We start from the raw sequence: 19,095 nt of genomic DNA, 5'->3' as shown, positions 1-19,095 counted from the left end.
TGTAGTTGTTCCCCCATACTGTATACCTTCCTTCACCCTCTGTAGTTGTTCCCCCATACTGTATACCTCCCTCCCCCTCTGAAATTGCCCCCCCATACTGTATACCTCCCCCCCTCTGTAGTTGCCCCCCCCCCCCTCCATACTGTATACATCCCTCCCCCTATATATAAACACTGTACATCAAAATGTTCCTTCAATATGGTTCCTGCACAAAAAAAAAACAACCTTACAAAACACTTTCAGTCCGCTATTACAAAGCTAAGTATAGGGAATAAAGTATATTGGACAGGGAAGCACTTACATCACTCACTAGAGTTTGGGTGTCTGGAAGGTAATGTGCAGTCTGGATATTTACTTACATTATTTTTTGAGATAATTTCCTGAATTGATGAAGAATTTAATGGCACTTGTTGATGTTCTTTTAAGTCTTTTTCAACTCCTTGCATCCAGTCAAACATTTCATCCAGTCCGTCCTGAACACTGAGCGAGCGTGTCAGGGTTATCTGGAGCTTCTCATTCCAGTCACTCACAGACTGAGATAAGTTATTGTATCTTCCCACAATGTCGTCTGTAACGGGAAATGTGAAATAACGTCAAATGAGAGTAACTAAGAAAAGAGAAATCAAGCTGTGGCATTGCTGAAGATTAACTACACCAAAAATTGTGCAAATTAGATTAAAGGAGAAGTCCGGTGAAAGTTATAGGGACCATAATAAACAAGCTGTACTCACCTCTCCCTGTTCCTCTGCAGCGCTGGCTTATCGTTCCCACCGGGCTCCTGGATCTGCTTGTGAAGGGATGTCACAACTTAATTGATGGACAGCCTGCTCAGCCAGTCAGTGACTGGGGCGGGACACAGCTGCAGTCACTGATTGGCTGAGTGGGCAATCTATCAGCCGGATTGGGTATTTTGCCCCAAGTTGTGATGACATCACAACTCGGAGGGAAAATGAGTTCCGGCGCGGGTCTGAGACTGTGACATGGCTCTGTGGAGGTACTAGGAGAGGTGAACATGTGATCATCTCTTTAAGAAAATCTTGTAAGAAGAATAATTAGAGGCACTCATCGCTTAGAATTGTTTATTCATCTTTACCCTGCAGGATGTATTCCATACTAGCAGACCACTAGGACGCCAAACCACCTCACCAGAATGTGTGAGAGCTGTTTCTGGTAAGGTGGTTTGGTGTCATCGTGGTCTGCTAGAATGGAATACATCCTGCACGGTAAAGATGATTAAACAACAATAAGCGGTGAGTGTCTCTAGTTATTCTTCTTACAAGGTTGTTATATATACTCAACATCCCTCGAGAGTCGTACCCCATTGTGTCTGTGAATGAATTGCGAATCCTAGTGTGAACACAGCAATTGACTTTGAATGGGTGGAGTCTGATCTGTTCTATACTGATGATATCACTTTAAGAATACCCCCCCCTCCTCATATTGCAACCAAAACCAGGAGTGGATTAAAAACACAGAAAGGATCTGTTCACACAATGTTGAAATTGAGTGGATGGCCGCCATATAACAGTAAACAGCCGTTGTTCTAAAATAACAGCAAATATTTGCCATTAAATGGCAGTCATCCACTCAATTTCAACATTGTGTGAACAGAGCCTTTCTGTGTTTTTAATCCACTCCTGGTTTTGGTTGCAATACTGACTGAAATATACATATACTGACTGAAATATACGTAGTGTGAACGCAGCCTCAACCTATGCAAAAACCACAGTGAAGCACACTGTATGTTAAATCATATCAAAAGTTATTCTTGATAATGAAGAAGGATAAAAGTGGATTTCGTACCAAGCGGCTTCTGGACTTCGTCTTTGTTTAGCAGTAGTCCCACTTTAGAATCCAGAAGTCCGTCTGCTGCTCTCTTTAGCTTTTCTACCCCCACCTGATGAATGGAAACCTGTTCACAGAGCAACTGAACAAAAAGAAGAGTTGTAGATAAAATATTAATACAATATTTTTTTGATGGATTCAGTATATAAGGGATCTTAGATGAGAGCAATAGCTTTCTAAATGTGCTGCTTTTTGGTATTAAAAGTACTGCGCCCGATGCAACAAATCTGCGCCGTTTCTACCATTATTAATGCGAGCGGGGTAAATCCTGATAAATGAGGTGCGGGAGGAGGCCTCCTCCTCGCCCAGCCCCGACCCTGGCCCACCCATTAGGCGAGCAGGGGATAAGGCAGGCATACGCCAGGGAGAAGGGCCAAATCTGCACCTTCTCCCTAGTGTACACCAGGGGCACAACATTGATTGTATTATATGTATTAGATGAATAGGACACAAGAGGAGGGGAGGATCCTTGGCTGCATTGCTTACATAAACCAGAAGAGCCGGAGCTCCAAGGAAGAAAAGGTGAGGAGAATTCTTAAAGGGGTTTATTCACCTCTGGTAATGCACTTAAACTTGTAGGGTTCATCAAGTTAAATATCTGCAAATCTGCAAATATATTAATTTAGCAAACTTGCCTCCATTTCCTGATAGGCTGCTCTTTAAGTTATGTTTGCACAGAATACACCTTGAGGCTACATTCAAACGCTGTACAAACAATGGCAGTTCCGCTTGAAAGGCCGTGTTTAAAGTGTAACTGTGATTTTTTTATTTTTTTTGTTGAAGAAATCAGTAGTATAAGCGATTTTAAGAAAACCTCTTTCTGTACTCAAAAAAACAATTTCCGAGCTTCCCCCCCTCACTTCTTATCTGTGCATTATCAGGCAAATCCATCTTCATTACAGAGAAGCCAGTGAAGACGGGTTCTGCTGTGTTCATTATATCCTATGGAGGGGGGAGAGGCTGAGGGAGATGAATGAGCAGGAAGAGGAGACATGAAGGTCAGTTGTTTGTACATTGTCTGGGCACCTAAAACGCTGGATTCAGGGGTCAGAGAGGTCAGTGCTTATCTATGAACTTACTGAGAGAAGATTGCAGGGTGTTGTGCTGTGCAGGACTGCTCCATGCTCACTCACTCCTCTCAGTCCCTCCCCTCTCCATAGAGCATAATGGACACAAAACTACTGCTTCTTCTGAAGTGAGGGGGGGGGGGGAGCTAGGAAAACAGCTTTTTCAGTATAGAAGGAAACTTTTTTGCTTAAAATTGCTTATACTATTGATATTTATTGTTTTTAGAAAAATTACATTGAAATGACAATTACGCTTTAACACTATCTACGACTGGAATGAATGATTATGATAGGTAGTGTTAAGCAATAGACGTTAACATGGAACGGCCATTGTTTGTACATAGTGTGAACATAGCCTTAAGGTAACTGGTTAATGCCCTACTACTACCATCACTTTGCACACCAATGGGAAAATCCTACCATTTGTAGCCAGGTAGTAAGACATGGGAACTACTGGATGGACAAGCGACTGTAGTAAATAATAATAGGCGAGTACCTTGGTGTCTTCTATCTGCCTCTGCAGGTTTCTGGTGTCTGCAGCAATGGGCTCAGACAACCTTTTCTGCACAGCGGATTCTGATTTCTGGAGGCCAGCCATTAGTCCACAAGAAGCTTCTTTATAGTGCTCATATTTGTCTACAAAATCCTTCAGGTTATTCCCGAGCATGTTACACTGAAAGGGAAAATCAGAGTCAGTACTTCTTAGTTTCACCTCCATTCATCATTGTTCTAAGAAGCTATAAAAGCTGTATACATAGTAATGAGAAAAATGGCATCTTAGAAGGAGTGCTCAACTCATCCGTGCGTAACATTAGTCAATATGTTAAAGTACCTGTCATCAGGAAAAACTTTTGACATGTCATAGAGTGTTCAGACCGATACCGATTGGGAGAACGAGCCGGGAGAAGACTGTGCTAAGCGTGTCTTCTCCCCGCTCTGTGTCATGTAAGTCTATGAGCCCCACTCTTTCACTCATACAGAGCGGGCGAGGGTTTTTCTTCAAGAGACAATCTTACGGCTTTGCCAAATTGACAATATCACAATGGAGGACACTTACTAAGAGATCTAATGTGTTTGACTATTCTAATGTGGGTTGGTGTTTGTTTTGTTCCAATATATTGTGTGTGATTTATGGAAAACTCGCACTGTCATAGTGAATGCCGGATTACGCAATTAAGCACAAATGCCCGATTAAGCGAATTTTTGGTTGCAAACTTAAAAATCTTCGCCTCTCGACTACTGGTACATAAATAGAAGATAGGGCCCAGGCGAATATCGCTCTATGTAATAGAAACAATGATCAGCCGATGAAACGATCATCAGCTGATCTTTTGTTTACGCCCTAAACTAAAATCGTTGGGTGCCGACTACACATCACTATGTGTAATAGCTTTATGTAATAGCTATGCATGGCTGGTTGCTGAAAATTCGACAAACAGTTTACATTCCCTATGTACGTTCCCGGTCTCCTCCTGTGCTTTGCATGCTTCCCATCAGCTGAGACAAGCCTCTCTGAAACTGCAGCATGCAGGACCTGGAATGAAGCATGCAGAGCGCAGGAGAAAACCAGGAACATGGATAGGTAATGTAAAAACTGTTTAGGCAGAGACTGCACAGACATCAGTCTGTGCAGTCCTAAACGATTATCAGGCCGTGTAATAGGCCCAGTAAATGAGTGCCAATCTAGCAGATCAGTGTTCGTTTGCAGTATTGATCGGACCGTCATTGGCATGTGTAATAGCACACTTAGGCCAAAATGGGTGTAAAATCCAATTATTCACCTAAAAATAGGCGCAAAGCCCTTGATAACTTTCCCCCAATGTGTGCAACCTGCGGGAATGAACTGCAACTCCCAAGAACAAATACCTTTCCATGCAAAGACTTGAAGGCTTCTGAAGCCGTGTCTAACTTGCTTTGCACCATCTTACAGGTCTCCATGGTGCTGTTATTGTTGTCCTCCATCATGTCCTCTTTACTGCAGGATTTTGCAGCGTCGAGCACCCTCTGCCCAGATATAGTGATATAACGCAAGTCCCCTTTGTGAGAAATCACATCTTCTGAAAAGCTCTTCTGCCTCTGAAGCTTGGCCGTGACACCTGCAAAGTTCTCAGCTCCTTTTTCTAAATGTTCCAGTTCTTGTTTCGAGTCTTGAAGCCAATGCTCAAACTCTTTGTAGTCGGTCATGAACTTCTCCAGCTCCTCTTGTACTGTTTGGATGACCTTCATTTTCCGCTCGGAGTCACACAAAGCTGATTCGTACTGGGCCTTTAAAGCTTCTATATTTTTCTGCAGCTTTTCCTTCTCTTCGGGTGTAAGATGGCTGCCTTGTTTCTCGAGCAGAGCTTGTGCTGACTGGGTGGCTATTATAACCGCTTGATGTTGGGACACAATTTTCTCATGCTGAGCCTACAAGAGAAAATCTCTATGTTAATGGGAGTTGTTGTGCACAAAGAGGTGTGCTGGGAGTTGTTGTGCACAAGGAGGTATGCTGGGAGTTGTAGTGCACAAAGAGGTATGCTGTGTAGCAGCAGCCCCCTGACACAGCAACAACTTGTGCACAACAACTCCCAGCATACCTCCTTGTGCACAAGAAGGTATGCTGGGAGTCGTAGTGCCCAAGGAGGTATGCTGGGAGTTGTTGTGCACAAGGAGGTATGCTGGGAGTTGTGCATAAAGAGGTATGCTCAAAGTTGTTGTGTCGGGTGGCATACCTCTTTGTGCACTACAACTCCCAGTATACCTCCTTGTGCACAAGAAGGTATTCTGGGAGTTGTTGTGCACAAGGAGGTATGCTGGGAGTTCTGTCAGGAGGCTGCTGCTGCACAACTGCAACTCCCAGCATACCTGCTTGTGCACTACAACTCCCAGCATACCTCCTTGTGTTTGAGTAGAATACAACATCATATCGCGTGTATACGGACACCGTGCCGTTTTATCGGATAACCTCCTTAGACAAATAATTACATTCCTGCCAATTTTATTTCACGGAGATTTCCGACATAGCCACGTTCTTTCTGTACCTTCACTTTCTGATACTGGCTATTTAAATCCTCTTCTTTACACTCTTCTTGGACACTCGTAAAGTTTGCTTTTCCATCGCACACAATCAGGTTACCATTAACCTCTTGCACACCATCCAGTATAGACTGTATTTCACTGTCTTTGTGCTGTGTTCCATTTTGCTTAATATGAGATTTTTTCTCTAGGTTTCCATTTTCGGATTTCTCGCCCACATGTGAAAGCCAGTCCAGCAGGCTTTCTATCTTGTTTTTGCTTTCCTCCAGTTGTTCTACAGCAGCGGACTAAAGAGAATAGACATAAAAAGGATATTGCTGAGGCCACATAAAATACTAATCCTTTAAAAAAAAGTACAGGCCTCCACTGTTGTGTATTGGGTAGAATATATTCCAATATACAAAACCAATTTACAAAAATATATACACCACACAAATATAGGGCATAAACCTTACATACTTTAAGACACTTAGGGAGGCATTTATTAAGTCCGGCGTTTTTTACGCCGGACTTAAAAATGCCCCCGCAGCTCCGGCGGTACGGGGATTTATGTAGAGGCGGACTGCCTGTACATAAATCCTGTGCGCACCGCCGAAAACCTACGCCAGCTGAGGACTGGAGTAGGTTTTCGGCGTACATTTGGGCGGAACGGATGACAAATCGCGCGGACTCTGAGTCCGCGCCCTCCGTTCCGCCCACTTCCCGCCTACTTTCCGCCCCCTGGCGTACTCGGCGGAAAGTGCCGATTTGCGATTATTTTATTCGCAAATCGGCCATTTGCGTATAAAATAATACGCAAATCGGCACTTTCCGCCAAAAATCATCCGTCCGCCGGATGATACATGTGGCCCTTAAAGTATAAAACAAGTATAAAACAACTTTTTAGGCTATGTTCACACTACGTATATTTCCGGCCGTAGTGCGAACCGCGTATATACGCCCGTAGTTTTGAGGTTGATGCGTACGCTAGAAAGTATACGATTTCCGGCCGCACAATGCACACTACGTATGAGCTTACGGACGGATAGTATACGGCGCCGTGAAAAATGAACAAGACCATTGTTTGCGGCCGGAACTGTTCCAACTCACGGCCGTGGATTTCAATGCGGCCCCATACGGAATACTTTTTTCAGCCAAATATATTAAAAATGTTCTGTGTGGTTTACGGGGCTGGGCGAAGATTTCCAAGTAAATGACCTGCTTCAAACCGCTTCGAAACAAGCTAGGAAGCAAAACTGTACTACGGGCGTATGTTCGCGGTTCGCCCGTATGTTCGCAATTCGCCCGCATGTCTATTTTTCACACGGCCGTACTTTCAGCCGCACATGTCAGGCCGCGTATGAACTACAGCCGGACATATACGTAGTGTGAACATAGCCTCAGTCTGTATCTGTCAAATCATCATCAGAGCAGTGAGAGTCTGTTATCAGAGGAATTAAAGGAGAAGTTCCACTAATTTGAAAAAATTCAGACAGGTAGCGTCGTGGGAAAATGATAAACAAAGTAAACTTTCCTATCCTTGAGCCCCACAGTGCCACTCCGGGGTCCAGTTAACAGACGCCGGTTTCCTGCAGCTCTTCTAGCTGCAACATTTCGTACCCGGGTGAGTGATTGCCCGCTCAGCCAATCAAAGACTGGGGCAGAACATCACCCCAGTCACTGATTGGCTGAACGGGCAATTGCTCAGCCTGGCCATGATATTCTAGCTAGAAGAGCCAGGTATGTAATATACCATGTTTCCAACCAAAGATAACATCCAGCCACCGGCAACGGGGACCAGGTGTGAACCAGACTACCGACTCTGGGCACTGTGGGTACCGACTCTGGGTAATTACAGTGTTTATTATTATTTTTTAACTAAAACCCATTTAACGTCAACAATTAATTTAAGAAATAAAAAACAGGAACCTTTTCTGTCTCCTTTTTGATGGCCGTCGTAACGGCCTTTTCCAGCTCTTTCTTGGAGAGTTCGGCTTTCTTACGGAGCAGTTCAAACTTGGCCTTTGCCTCTTTCAGTTTCTGCTCAATGATGGCTTTTTCTTCCGGTGAAAGTTTATCTCCATGCTCTTGGAGGAATTTTTCAGTATTTTTCACAACCTCAGCGAGTTCACTGGCACCGGCCTGCATATCTTTCTGTAACTCCTACAAGAGTATGAACAATAAATGACCTGGGGCATAGGACTATCTGATCATCTAGATTATTGGTATCTTAATCTGACATTGTTAAGATTTATCTCATCCTTCTCGTAAAGAGGGAGTTTTTAAAATACTTCCTTGAAACCTACACTCCCTCAATACCATGACTTCAAGAGCCTAATGATAAATTAATACGTTGAGTTGGTTTACTAAAAAAATACAGAGGCAAGTCACCAAGTTATGCATAAAGTCTCTATAATAATGTATTATAGATAAAATAATTATAAGGACAAGTGCTGCGCAGAGATGAGAGAACCTCAAGCTTGCTCGAAGTTGGACTCTTCGCCCTAGGTAGTCCTGGAAAACATGGAAACTGTAACAGCAGGAGTTGTGGATCTGCTGAGCCACTGCTAGTGATGGTGTAAGCTGCACCAGGGAGCCAGCGCCCATTGCAAGGTGGATTGGACCCCCGGGGTCACTACCCTTGGCTAGACTTGTAAGATGCAACTGCTGGCACGTAGGTAGGAGGCAGGACTACAGCAGAGCTCACAACTGGAAGCAAGGCTGGTACCATGAGCAGCAATCACTGTGCAGGAAGACTGATAAAAGAAACCACAGGCGGAAAACAGGGATGAGCTGGGACCACATACCAGGGGGCATGCAGAGGATCCAACAGAGGGGTCAGGGTGGTGCATGGATTTATAGGTGAGTGTTTAGGTGCAACAACCAATTAGGAGTGTCCTGTCCCTTTAAATCTGTAAAAACAGGCACATGTGCACCCTAGGAGGAGAAGAAGCACATGAGGTGAGGTGAGGAACCCAGGGGAACTAAAGAGGAGGCAGGGAAGCACGCGTCGGCCAGGAGGAGCCAGAACAGCAGCATAGAGCGGTGACGTGCCTGGGAGGGGGGCAAAGAGGAGGAGGCGTCAGGGCCAGGCATGTGGGCTCTGGTGTCCGTGGGGGGTAGAGGAGTCGGGAGAGCAGGTGCGGCCTGGAGCACGGGACACTGCTGCAGTCCATGGTCCATGTTTTCCAGGCAGCCTTAGGGCTGCAACCAACTTCTTCAGTAATCAAAAAGCATTTAGATCACTCATTGTGGGCAACAAGTAGTTCATAAAATAAAATTACATATTTCAGAAAGGAAGAAATTAATTTTTAGATACAAACAGCTACAATACAATACAATACCTCATACTCCGCCTGGCAGTGCTGCAGATCAGCAGGGTTGTCGCGAGCGGTCAGTATGTCTTGTTGGCCTATAAGCCTGTTCTCTGTCTGCGTGATCAGGTCGCACATCTCCTGCAGTTTATCCTTATGCTCTTGTAGCTGGACTTCAGCATCCTGCAGGAGCGAGGAGGAAACACATATAAAGCCCTGGTACAAGAGCAGCACATAAAGGTCACAAATGGCAGTGTGCTGTAAACATGACCACAGTGGATTATGGCCTTAGCAAGGTGACTGCAACGTAGAAGAAGGTATCGTTATATTCATCTTAAAGATCTGCATACAGTGCAAGAGAGAGATTTCAAAGCCTGACCATGCACAAGATAGAGACGGCTCAGCTGCGCTGCTTATCCCAGGGTCTCTCCATCCTGGAACCTGTGTTAATAATGATGCAGGAAAAAGACATCAAACAGATGTTAGTACTGATATATGGAAGCCACAGCAAGATGTACACTTACACAGGATGCACAGATGGTGTTCTATTTGCTTGGCCTATGCCCTAACTCTTAAAAGAGCAACTCCAGAAAAAATAATAATAATAATATTAATAATAATAATAATAATATTTTTTTCAAATCAACTTGTACCAGAAAGTGCCAGAGATTTGTAATTTACTTCTATTAAAAAATCTCAACTCTTACCACACTTATCAGCTGCTGTATGTCAAAGACACAGACATAGGTATGCAGGACATACAGCAGCTGATAAGTACTGGAATACAGGAGATTTTTAAATAGAAGTAAATTAAAAATCTATATAACTTTCTAAAACCAGCTGATCTGAAAGAAAAAGAAAATTTGCTGGAGTACCTCTTTAAAGCGCCCAGTGAAATAGCTTAAAGTGTAACTGCCATTTAATTGTCACTTTCCAAGTGATTAAAAAAAACTCTGTAATAGGTTCTATTAAGCAAAAGTGTTTCCTTCTGTACTCAAAAAGCTGTTTAACAACTTCCCTAATCACTTCAGAAAAAGCAGGATTTCTGTGTCCATTATGGTGTATGGAGAGGGTAGGGGCCGAGGGGAATGAGTGAACACGGAGAGGAGAAAAGGCAGCCCTGCAAAACACATCATCCTGCAATCTTCTCTCATTAAGATCCCAGATAAGCAGTGACCTTTCTGACCTGTGAATCCAGCGTTCTATCTGTCCAGACAGTCTCCAAAAGGCAGGGCTACTTGTCTGCTCTTCCTGCTCATTCATCCCCATCAGCCCCTCCTCCCTCTATAGGTTATAATGGATTATAACATTTCACAGTAATGTGGTCATTTTCATTCGATACAAGCTTATCACATGACATAAATTAACAATATTTATGAGTGCTAAAATGTACTCTATTTAAATCAAGAATCCTAAAGTTTTATCTGTTGTTTTGGGGGGGTGGGTGAAAATTTAGTAGTTTGAAAAAGAAAAAAAAATTACAATATTTCATTAATTCACCTATTAAATCAATGCAGCACATACACTGACTGCTAAAAGGAGATAAAAATAACACTCAAACCATTAATCACACAGCAAGTATATAGAATGTAGTATAAAACAGCTTAGTGTTGCCACAAAAAAATATAATGATGTAAGTTGAGTTTCTGCTGTTCAGAATGTACAGAAAGAAATACAAGGCTCAGACAGAAAACTACAAACAACTATGAGCAAGCACCACATGCACCAGGAGCCAAACCTTCTGCTCATTGACATCCTGTGCAGCCAGCAGGTGACTCTTTAGAGACTCTATATTTGATGTGGTTCTTTTTTGAGCCTCCTGGAAACTCTTCTGTGTAGCGTTGAGTGACCGTAACAGCTGTTTGCTCTGATTTGGTGAAAGATCCTGGGCGTGTTCTGATATAAAGAACTGGACGTCGAATGCCGTGGTCTCTAGCTCCACCTTCTGCTCGGAAATGTCCTTGCTGAGATCCTGTGGGTGAAGGTAAAGCACTGAAGAACATTCATAGGGAAAATGTATATGGAACTCTATTACATTAGCATCAAACTGGACAAAACCAAACAGCCAAAAATCAATAATGAACGGAAAAGTCCGGGCAAAAAAAAAAAAAATTCCGGGCTGGGGGGAACATAAAAAAGAAGTTATAGTCAACTGTCCCGATGCCCGTGCAGAGCCACGTCCCACTACTGGACCCCAGCCGGATGTCTTCTTAGCTCTGCTCCAGCTACGTCGTGACCTGGTTGACAGATGCCCCACTCAGCCAGTCAGTGACTGGGGTGGGTTACCTCTGCAGTCACTGATTGGCTGAGCAAGCTAAATCCCACCGCTGCTGACGTTCAACTCGGGAGCCGGGTGATGCAGCGTAGCGCTACTACTGGGAGGGGTGAGCATATTGTCTTTATTAATTTTTTGCCCACCGCCAAACTTCTCCTTTAACAAGATGTAATAAAATTTCAAATACAGGATTATAACTAAAAGAGCGATGTGCATTCATTTAATACGCTTTTTTTATATTAACCCCTTATCCCTTTGAGGACCAGGCCCAAAAGGATCCAGTGGACCGTGACGATTTTCATTTTTGAGTTTTTTGTTTTTTCCTCCTCCCTTCTAAGAGCTCTACAACTTCCACATTTTTATCTACAGAGCCATGTAAGGGCTTGTTTTTTCCGGGAATAGTTGTACTTTGTAATGGCATCTTTCATTCTACCATAATATGTATGACGGGACTCCAAAATATTATTTATGAACATATGAATTGGTGTAATTGGAAGAAAGAATGCAATATGGTAACTTTTGGGGGGTTCCTGTGTCTACATAATGCAATATACAGTAAAAGCGACATGTTACCATTATTCTATAGGTCAGTCTGAACACAACCATATGCAGGTTTACACAGATTTTCTGATGATTTATTTTTTTTAATTAAAATCCTTTTTTTTTGCCATTAGTTATTAATAAAATAGTCCTTTTTGTGACTCTTATAACGATTTTAGTTTTTCACGTACGGGGCTGTATGTGGTGTCATTTTTTTGTGCCATGATCTCTTCTTTTTATTAATACCATATTTGAGTAGATCGGACATTTTGATCACTTTTTAATTTTTTTTTATATAATGTAACAAAAAAATCGGTAATCCTGGCGCTTTTTTCCTTCTTTTCCTTTACGCCGTTCAGGATGGCAACTGTTATATTTTAATAGATCATTTACGCACGCTACGGTATATAATATGTTTATTTATTTAATTATTTTTATATGTTTTATTTATCAAATGGAAAAGGGGGTGATTTTAACTTTTATTGGGGGAGGGACTTTGGGGTATTGTAAAAACATTTTTTCCTTTTTTTTTTTTTACACATTTTAAGTCCCACTGGGGGACTTTTACCTGCAATACTTAAATTTAGTACACTTATCACTGCTACGCTATAGGCATAGCATTGATCAGTGTAATAGGCGTTCTGCTGATTGAGCCTGCCTGTGGCAGACTCAATCAGCAGAGCGCTGATCAGACCAGTAAGAGACCTCTGGCGGTCCGTTAAAGCGATTGGGACCCCCCCGATCGGTAAGTGACAGGAGAGTCCACACTTAAACGCTGCGGTCGCGTAGTCTGTCAATTACGGTGAGGGCCCGGCTACTGACTGCAGCCGGCCCACACCTGCTATGAAGCACGCTCCGAAGAGCGCTTCATTGCTCCCTAGAGACCCAGGACGTAAATATACGTCCAGGGTCATCTGGTGACAGACTTCCATGAAGTACATTTACTTGTTTTGCCCCGAAAACTTCTTTGAAGGGCTTAAAGTGACAGTATGGGGTATCTTTTTTTCCCTATTAGCACTTCAGATTTTTTTTTAATTATTTGTTTTTTTTCTATTGGTTGTATATGCCCAAAGAGGCCGTAAGGGGCTTTTAAGGACATTTGGACATATCATTTTCAAAAGAAGCAGAGACGTTGCTGCTGCGGCCTCTATCACTGAAGTAATGCTATGTATAATGGAAAAATGAAGAATGAAGCATTTACTTCTCGCCACCCCTCTTACAATATTCAAAACAACGTTAAAAAGCAATTCTTCTGAAAACTTTATGACATATGACAGAAAGGTATGGGAAGGTATAACATGAAGTCTTCTTTATAAAGGATCAAAAGATCAGTTTTGTTTGAGGATCAGTCCTCCTGACAACAAATAAAATGGTTTCTGTGATAAGACAACCCCTTTTAGTCAGAAATATAGTACGGACAAGGGAAAATGTGAGAACACAGAAGATACAAGAACTAATAATAATAATAATCACAATAATACCTTCAAAGACTGCAACTTTTGCTTTACAACCTCTACGTCATTACTGCTCAGTGAAAAATCCAATGTTTTATTACAGAAGGTTATCCAATCTGCCAAGACTTTTAGTCGGTTTAGTAAGTCTTCATGGGTTTCAGCTAGTTTAACCTGGAATTAACATGGGGAAAAAAATATTTAAAAGAAAAACTAAAAAGGAATGTTTATAATAAAAAAAAATTATAGCTTAAAGGGGAACTATCAGCAGGTTAGACTAATCTAACCTGCTGATAGCCCCCTAAAGCACATGGGGGGGGGGGTGTTAGTAGTTGAATACTCGGCCTGGGGAGCAGTTAGGAGCACTGCCCCATCGCGGTAAGCCGGCCTCCGCCTTCTGCTGATAACCAATGGAGTGAGTGGACCGGATTAGAAGCGATGGGGGCAGGGCCGTAGATTCAACGGTTCCCCAGGCCGTGGATTCAACTACTAACAGCACAGGAATAGCGCAGAGGAGAAAGGTAAGAGACATGCCTTCCTCCTCGGCACCCCCTGCGCATTAGGGGGCTATCAGCAGGTTAGATTAGTCTAAACTGCTCATAGAGTGCATTAGTATGCTTTTAAAGGGGAATTAAGACAAAAGAAACACAAAACAGGCTAAGTTCATGAATGCCATTACTAACCTATACATAAAGTATGAACCCAGCCTAACATTTTTATCTAATACACAGAATGAGTAGTCCTATTTATACATAACAGTGAAAACAGTGGTCAGGTATAACAGTCACAAAGGCGCCCCTTAAGCCCCCCCCCACCCCCCCCGTACCAATATCTCCACCTGTTGCTGAAGCACCTCATTACTATACATATCCGTGCACTTAGGGTGCTGGGCCCATCTCCACTGCACCAATATCTCCACCTGTTGCTGAAGAACCTTATTACTATACATATCTGTGCACTGAGGGTGCTGGGCCCACCTCCACTGCACCGATATCTCCACCTGTTGCTGAAGCACCTCATTACTATACATATCCGTGCACTTAGGGTGCTGGGCCCACCTCCACTGCACCGATATCTCCACCTGTTGCTGAAGCACCTCATTACTATACATATCCGTGCACTTAGGGTGCTGGGCCCACCTCCACTGCACCGATGTCTCCACCTGATGCTGAAGCACCTCATTACTATACATAACCGCGCACTGAGGGTGCTGGGCCCACCCCCACTTCACCGATGTCTCCACCTGTTGCTGAAGCACCTCATTACTATACATAACCGCGCACTGAGGGTGCTGGGCCCACCCCCACTTCACCGATGTCTCCACCTGTTCCTGAAGCACCTTAATACTATACATATCTGTGCACTGAGGGTGCGGGGCCCACCCCCACTTCACCAATGTCTGCACCTGTTGCTGAAGCACCTCATTACTATACATATCTGTGCACTGAGGGTGCGGGGCCCACCTCCACTGCACCAATATCTCCACCCGTTGCTGAAGCACCTTATTACTATACATATCTGTGCACTGAGGGTGCGGGGCCCACCTCCACTGCACCAATATCTCCACCTGTTGCTGAACCACCTCATTACTATACATATCCGGGCACTTAGGGTGCTGGGCCCACCTCCACTCCACCGATGTCTCCACCTGTTGCTGAAGCACCGTAATACTATACATATCTGTGCACTGAGGGTGCGGGGCCCACCTCCACTGCACCGATGTCTCCACCTGATGCTGAAGCACCTCACTGAGGGTGCTGGGCCCATCTCCACTGCACCAATATCTCCACCTGTTGCTGAAGCACCTTATTACTATACATATCTGTGCACTGAGGGTGCTGGGCCCACCTCCACTGCACCGATATCTCCACCCGTTGCTGAAGCACCTCATTACTATACATATCTGTGCTGGGCCCACCTCCACTGCACCAATATCTCCACCCATTGCTGAAGCACCTCATTACTATACATATCTGTGCACTGAGGATGCTGAGCCCATCTCCACTGCACCAATATCTCCACCTGTTGCTGAAGCACCTCATTACTATACATATCTGTGCACTGAGGGTGCTGGGCCCACCTCCACTGCACCGATATCTCCACCCGTTGCTGAAGCACCTCATTACTATACATATCTGTGCTGGGCCCACCTCCACTGCACCAATATCTCCACCCATTGCTGAAGCACCTCATTACTATACATATCCGTGCACTGAGGATGCTGAGCCCACATCCAGTACACCAGACCTGCTAATTAACATATACAGAAAAAAAAGTATTTTAGCACCTGTGTAAAAAAAAAAGTCCATCAACCAGAAACAAATAAACAACAATTCAGAAGTAATAGCACAATTATTCTTACCATCTCAGCATCAACAGCAAATGCAATCTGTTTAGCACGATCTGAAGACATTTCACAAACTGTAGCAAAGGATTTCATCAAGGTCTCACTTAACTCCTTGAGATGATCTCCTGGAAGGTCACCAGGGACAGAGGTTAAGAATTGCTCTGCACACTGTACATCTTTTTTCAGTTTAACAGAAAATGCAGCCAACCTTGATTCAAAAGACTGAAAGAAAAGATTGAAAACATGTATTAAAAATCTAACCTGTAACCTTAGAAAAAAAATTGCATCAGGTTTTTACGCAATAAAATGGAGCACAAACACCTTAAAGAGGCCCTTTCACCACTCCTGTGCTGTCTGTTTTAGTAAATACATGCCATTCCACTGAAATTCTGGAACATCTTGTCTTATAGCTCTGTTGTGTGCCATATCTCTGTAATTTTTTTAGTAGAAATGTACGACTAAGTAAACATCTGGGTATTACCAACTGTGAGAATGTCCCCACACAATCTGACAGTATCCAATCAGAGCTGACAGTGCCATATGGTGTAGGGGCACACCCCAATCTAGTTTCATCCAGTTGGTTATTTAAAAGGAGAAGTTTGTCGAGATTAATGTTTTTAGCATACCACCGCTCCGGTCCCTGGGTCCCCAGACGCTTCCTGGTCTGAGCGGGGACTGGGTCGTGACATGTGAGGCCTGCTCAGCCAGTCAGTGGCCATATTGGGGTCCCGCCTCGGCCACTGACTAGCTGAGCGGACCTCACACATCCTGACCTGGGTCCCCACTCAGACCAGGTCCCAGGGACTGGAGTGGCGGTTATTTCTTTTATCCTTCCCCTCCCCAGCATTTGCTAAAAAAAATGGGTCTGGCTTCTTCAATCACACATTTCTATTAAAAATTACAGAGGAATGGCCCGTCACAGAACAATAAGAAAATATGTTCCACCCTCTCCCACTCTCACCAACTATCTCTCTCTCTCTCTGCTCCTCCTTACTGCTGAGGACATTTTTCCTAACCTTGGGCCTCCTCGCCAGATTTATCCCATCCTGCTCCCCTCATCAACCAGCTTCCTCAACACCACAAAGCTTCTCATATCATAACTATCTGTCCCACCCCTGCTCCCCTTGTCCCCTTCTTAGGCGCTCTGTCTGCAATAAACTCTACTACAACCACAAACTCTTCATTGATGACAACCTATTAATTCTAGGCCAAACAAAAACATGGCTCATGCAGTCTCCCCGGCTTAACTTCGCAGAGAACCCAAAACTCCAATGGAAAAAAGAAAGAAAAATTCTTGTTCTGGAAGAAAACGTTAACAATACTGACCTCAAGTTGCTCGAGCTGAATTTTTAATGTTTCCAAGTTATCACCGAGGGCTGGTAGATTATCCAAGTGCAGTTTCTGATCTTGAACAACAGCCAGGTGATCATGTAACGCTTGAAAATGTTGATTTAAAGTCAAAATTACCTAGAATGAGACAGTCAAAAAGTCACGGTTAAGAATTTTTTTTCAAAAACTATACAGTGGTACCTTGGTTTAAGAGTAACTTGGTTTAAGAGCGTTTTGGTTTAAGAGCTCACAGTTTTTCAAAATTGTGACTTGGTTTAAGAGCATTGCTTTGGTTTAAGAGCTCCCTGTACTGGGTGGGAGCGTGAGTGGAGGAGGTGCATGGTCTGCATAGCGGGGTCTACAGCCCTGTACTCTGACCCAGGAAGTCTCCCTCACCTTCCAAATCATGGCAGATCCACCTCAGGCTGGGGCTTACATCAGGGGACAGGACTGTGGAGGTAATCTCTCCATAGCTGTAACCCCTCTCTCCCCGGACAGAGAGTGCTGCATGTATGTGCCCACATCTGCCCTGCTCATTCCTTCCTGCTCCCTGCAGTCTCTGTCCGCCCTTGTGTTTCCCATCCTCTCCATTACTGTACAGTAACTTATAATATCACATATTCTGCTGTTTCTGAATGTTTGTTTCATTTATTTTACATGTTATTCAGAATTATAAATAATTATTTTTGAAATGTGGAACCAATTGTCTGCATTTCTATGATTTCTTATGGGAAGATTTGCTTTGGTGTAAGAGTGGATTTGGATTACAAGCACAGTCATGGAACGAATTATGCTCCTAATCCAAGGCACCACTCTATTCTTAAAGTGTACCTGATGTTTCAGGAGCCTGTCGTGTGTGTGTGTGTGTGAAAACTGGCATTGTATCTAAGTATTAAAGCAAGTTAAGGCTATGTTCACACAACGTATATTTTTGCAAAACCATATATTACGAAAATATACGTTACCTTGCCGTCTATGGGATCCCAGACGGAGCATATGCATATAGTATATGCTGCCGCCGGGATCCCTAGAGGTGCCGCAAACAACTGACATGTCAGTTTTCTGCTGCCGCTATTCATTAAATATCGGCCGCAGAAAACCCTGTCAGTGCACACAATGGAGCGATCGGCTCCAGCCGCTCGCTCCATAGTGTGCAGTGGAGAGTTCTGATGCAGGCGCGCACGGATGCGCCCACATCAGAACTCTGCGGCCCTAAAGATCATCTGGCCGATACTGGCCGGGATGATCTTTTCAGAGACCGGATGTTCTGTGACCTGGCCGGGTCATGGAACATCCGGTCTCTGAAAAGATCATCCCGGTCAGGAGGTCTCTTACGTAGTCTGAACATAGCCTAAATCTGAAATTTTCAATTCTCCAGAGCTGTTGGGCTAACCTCTATGTTATCTACACACACAAAGGAGGAGATCCTGCACTGTCTTTGTGCACAACCTAAAATACAACAGCATGGAAAACATGATATAGTTGTAGTGAGCAGTCTAAACTGGGCGACTTGACTCTTGGGCTAGCTACTGTATGGAGCTGATTTTTCAGAGTAGAATACAGTATAGCAGGGATCGGGGCAGGCTCCATAACAGGAAAAGATTGCATTTTTTCTCATAAGATATCTTACAAAGTTTCCTATATTTGCTTGTACTATTGATCTAAGCAAAGTTTTATAAAATGATAGTAACCATTTAAATAACTCTATCGCTATGTTAATCTTTACTTTTTGCATTTCAAGGGTCAATTCACACATGCAGGATGAGCAGCAGAATCCGGACCCACTGAGCAGCACTTTCTGCTCTAAGTCTTGACAAAAAGAAATTACATTTGCCAGTCTATGAACATGGTAGTTCACTAATACAGCCACAAATTGAGTGGGCACTTCCTGTGAGTTAGGGCTAAGACGAGGAGAAGCTGCACAGTGTTTGGG

The 19,095-nt window shown here is 43.7% G+C and overlaps 1 protein-coding gene across 18 annotated transcripts in view; it reads right to left on the bottom strand.

Moving 5' to 3' along the window:
* Positions 1-19,095, bottom strand: part of DST (dystonin) — a 398,894-nt gene that overhangs the window by 123,297 nt on the left and 256,502 nt on the right. For 13 of the 18 annotated variants that reach the window (XM_069974481.1, XM_069974486.1, XM_069974484.1 and 10 more), the window contains 11 exons: positions 17,160-17,300; positions 15,849-16,055; positions 13,517-13,660; positions 10,959-11,192; positions 9,251-9,403; positions 7,836-8,069; positions 5,933-6,214; positions 4,779-5,318; positions 3,409-3,585; positions 1,804-1,927; positions 360-568 (listed from right to left, as the gene is read on the bottom strand). In XM_069974481.1, the coding sequence (XP_069830582.1) occupies positions 360-568; positions 1,804-1,927; positions 3,409-3,585; positions 4,779-5,318; positions 5,933-6,214; positions 7,836-8,069; positions 9,251-9,403; positions 10,959-11,192; positions 13,517-13,660; positions 15,849-16,055; positions 17,160-17,300 (2,445 nt within the window). The remainder of the gene's footprint in view (positions 1-359; positions 569-1,803; positions 1,928-3,408; positions 3,586-4,778; positions 5,319-5,932; positions 6,215-7,835; positions 8,070-9,250; positions 9,404-10,958; positions 11,193-13,516; positions 13,661-15,848; positions 16,056-17,159; positions 17,301-19,095) is intronic. The other 5 variants (XM_069974494.1, XM_069974499.1, XM_069974497.1 and 2 more) reach the window with 1 other exon arrangement.

Source organism: Dendropsophus ebraccatus, chromosome 6, assembly GCF_027789765.1.
Source record: "Dendropsophus ebraccatus isolate aDenEbr1 chromosome 6, aDenEbr1.pat, whole genome shotgun sequence".
Classification (NCBI taxonomy): Eukaryota; Metazoa; Chordata; class Amphibia; order Anura; family Hylidae; genus Dendropsophus; species Dendropsophus ebraccatus.
The sequence above is the reverse complement of the archived record's forward strand: the minus strand, read 5'-3'. Positions and strand labels throughout refer to the sequence as shown.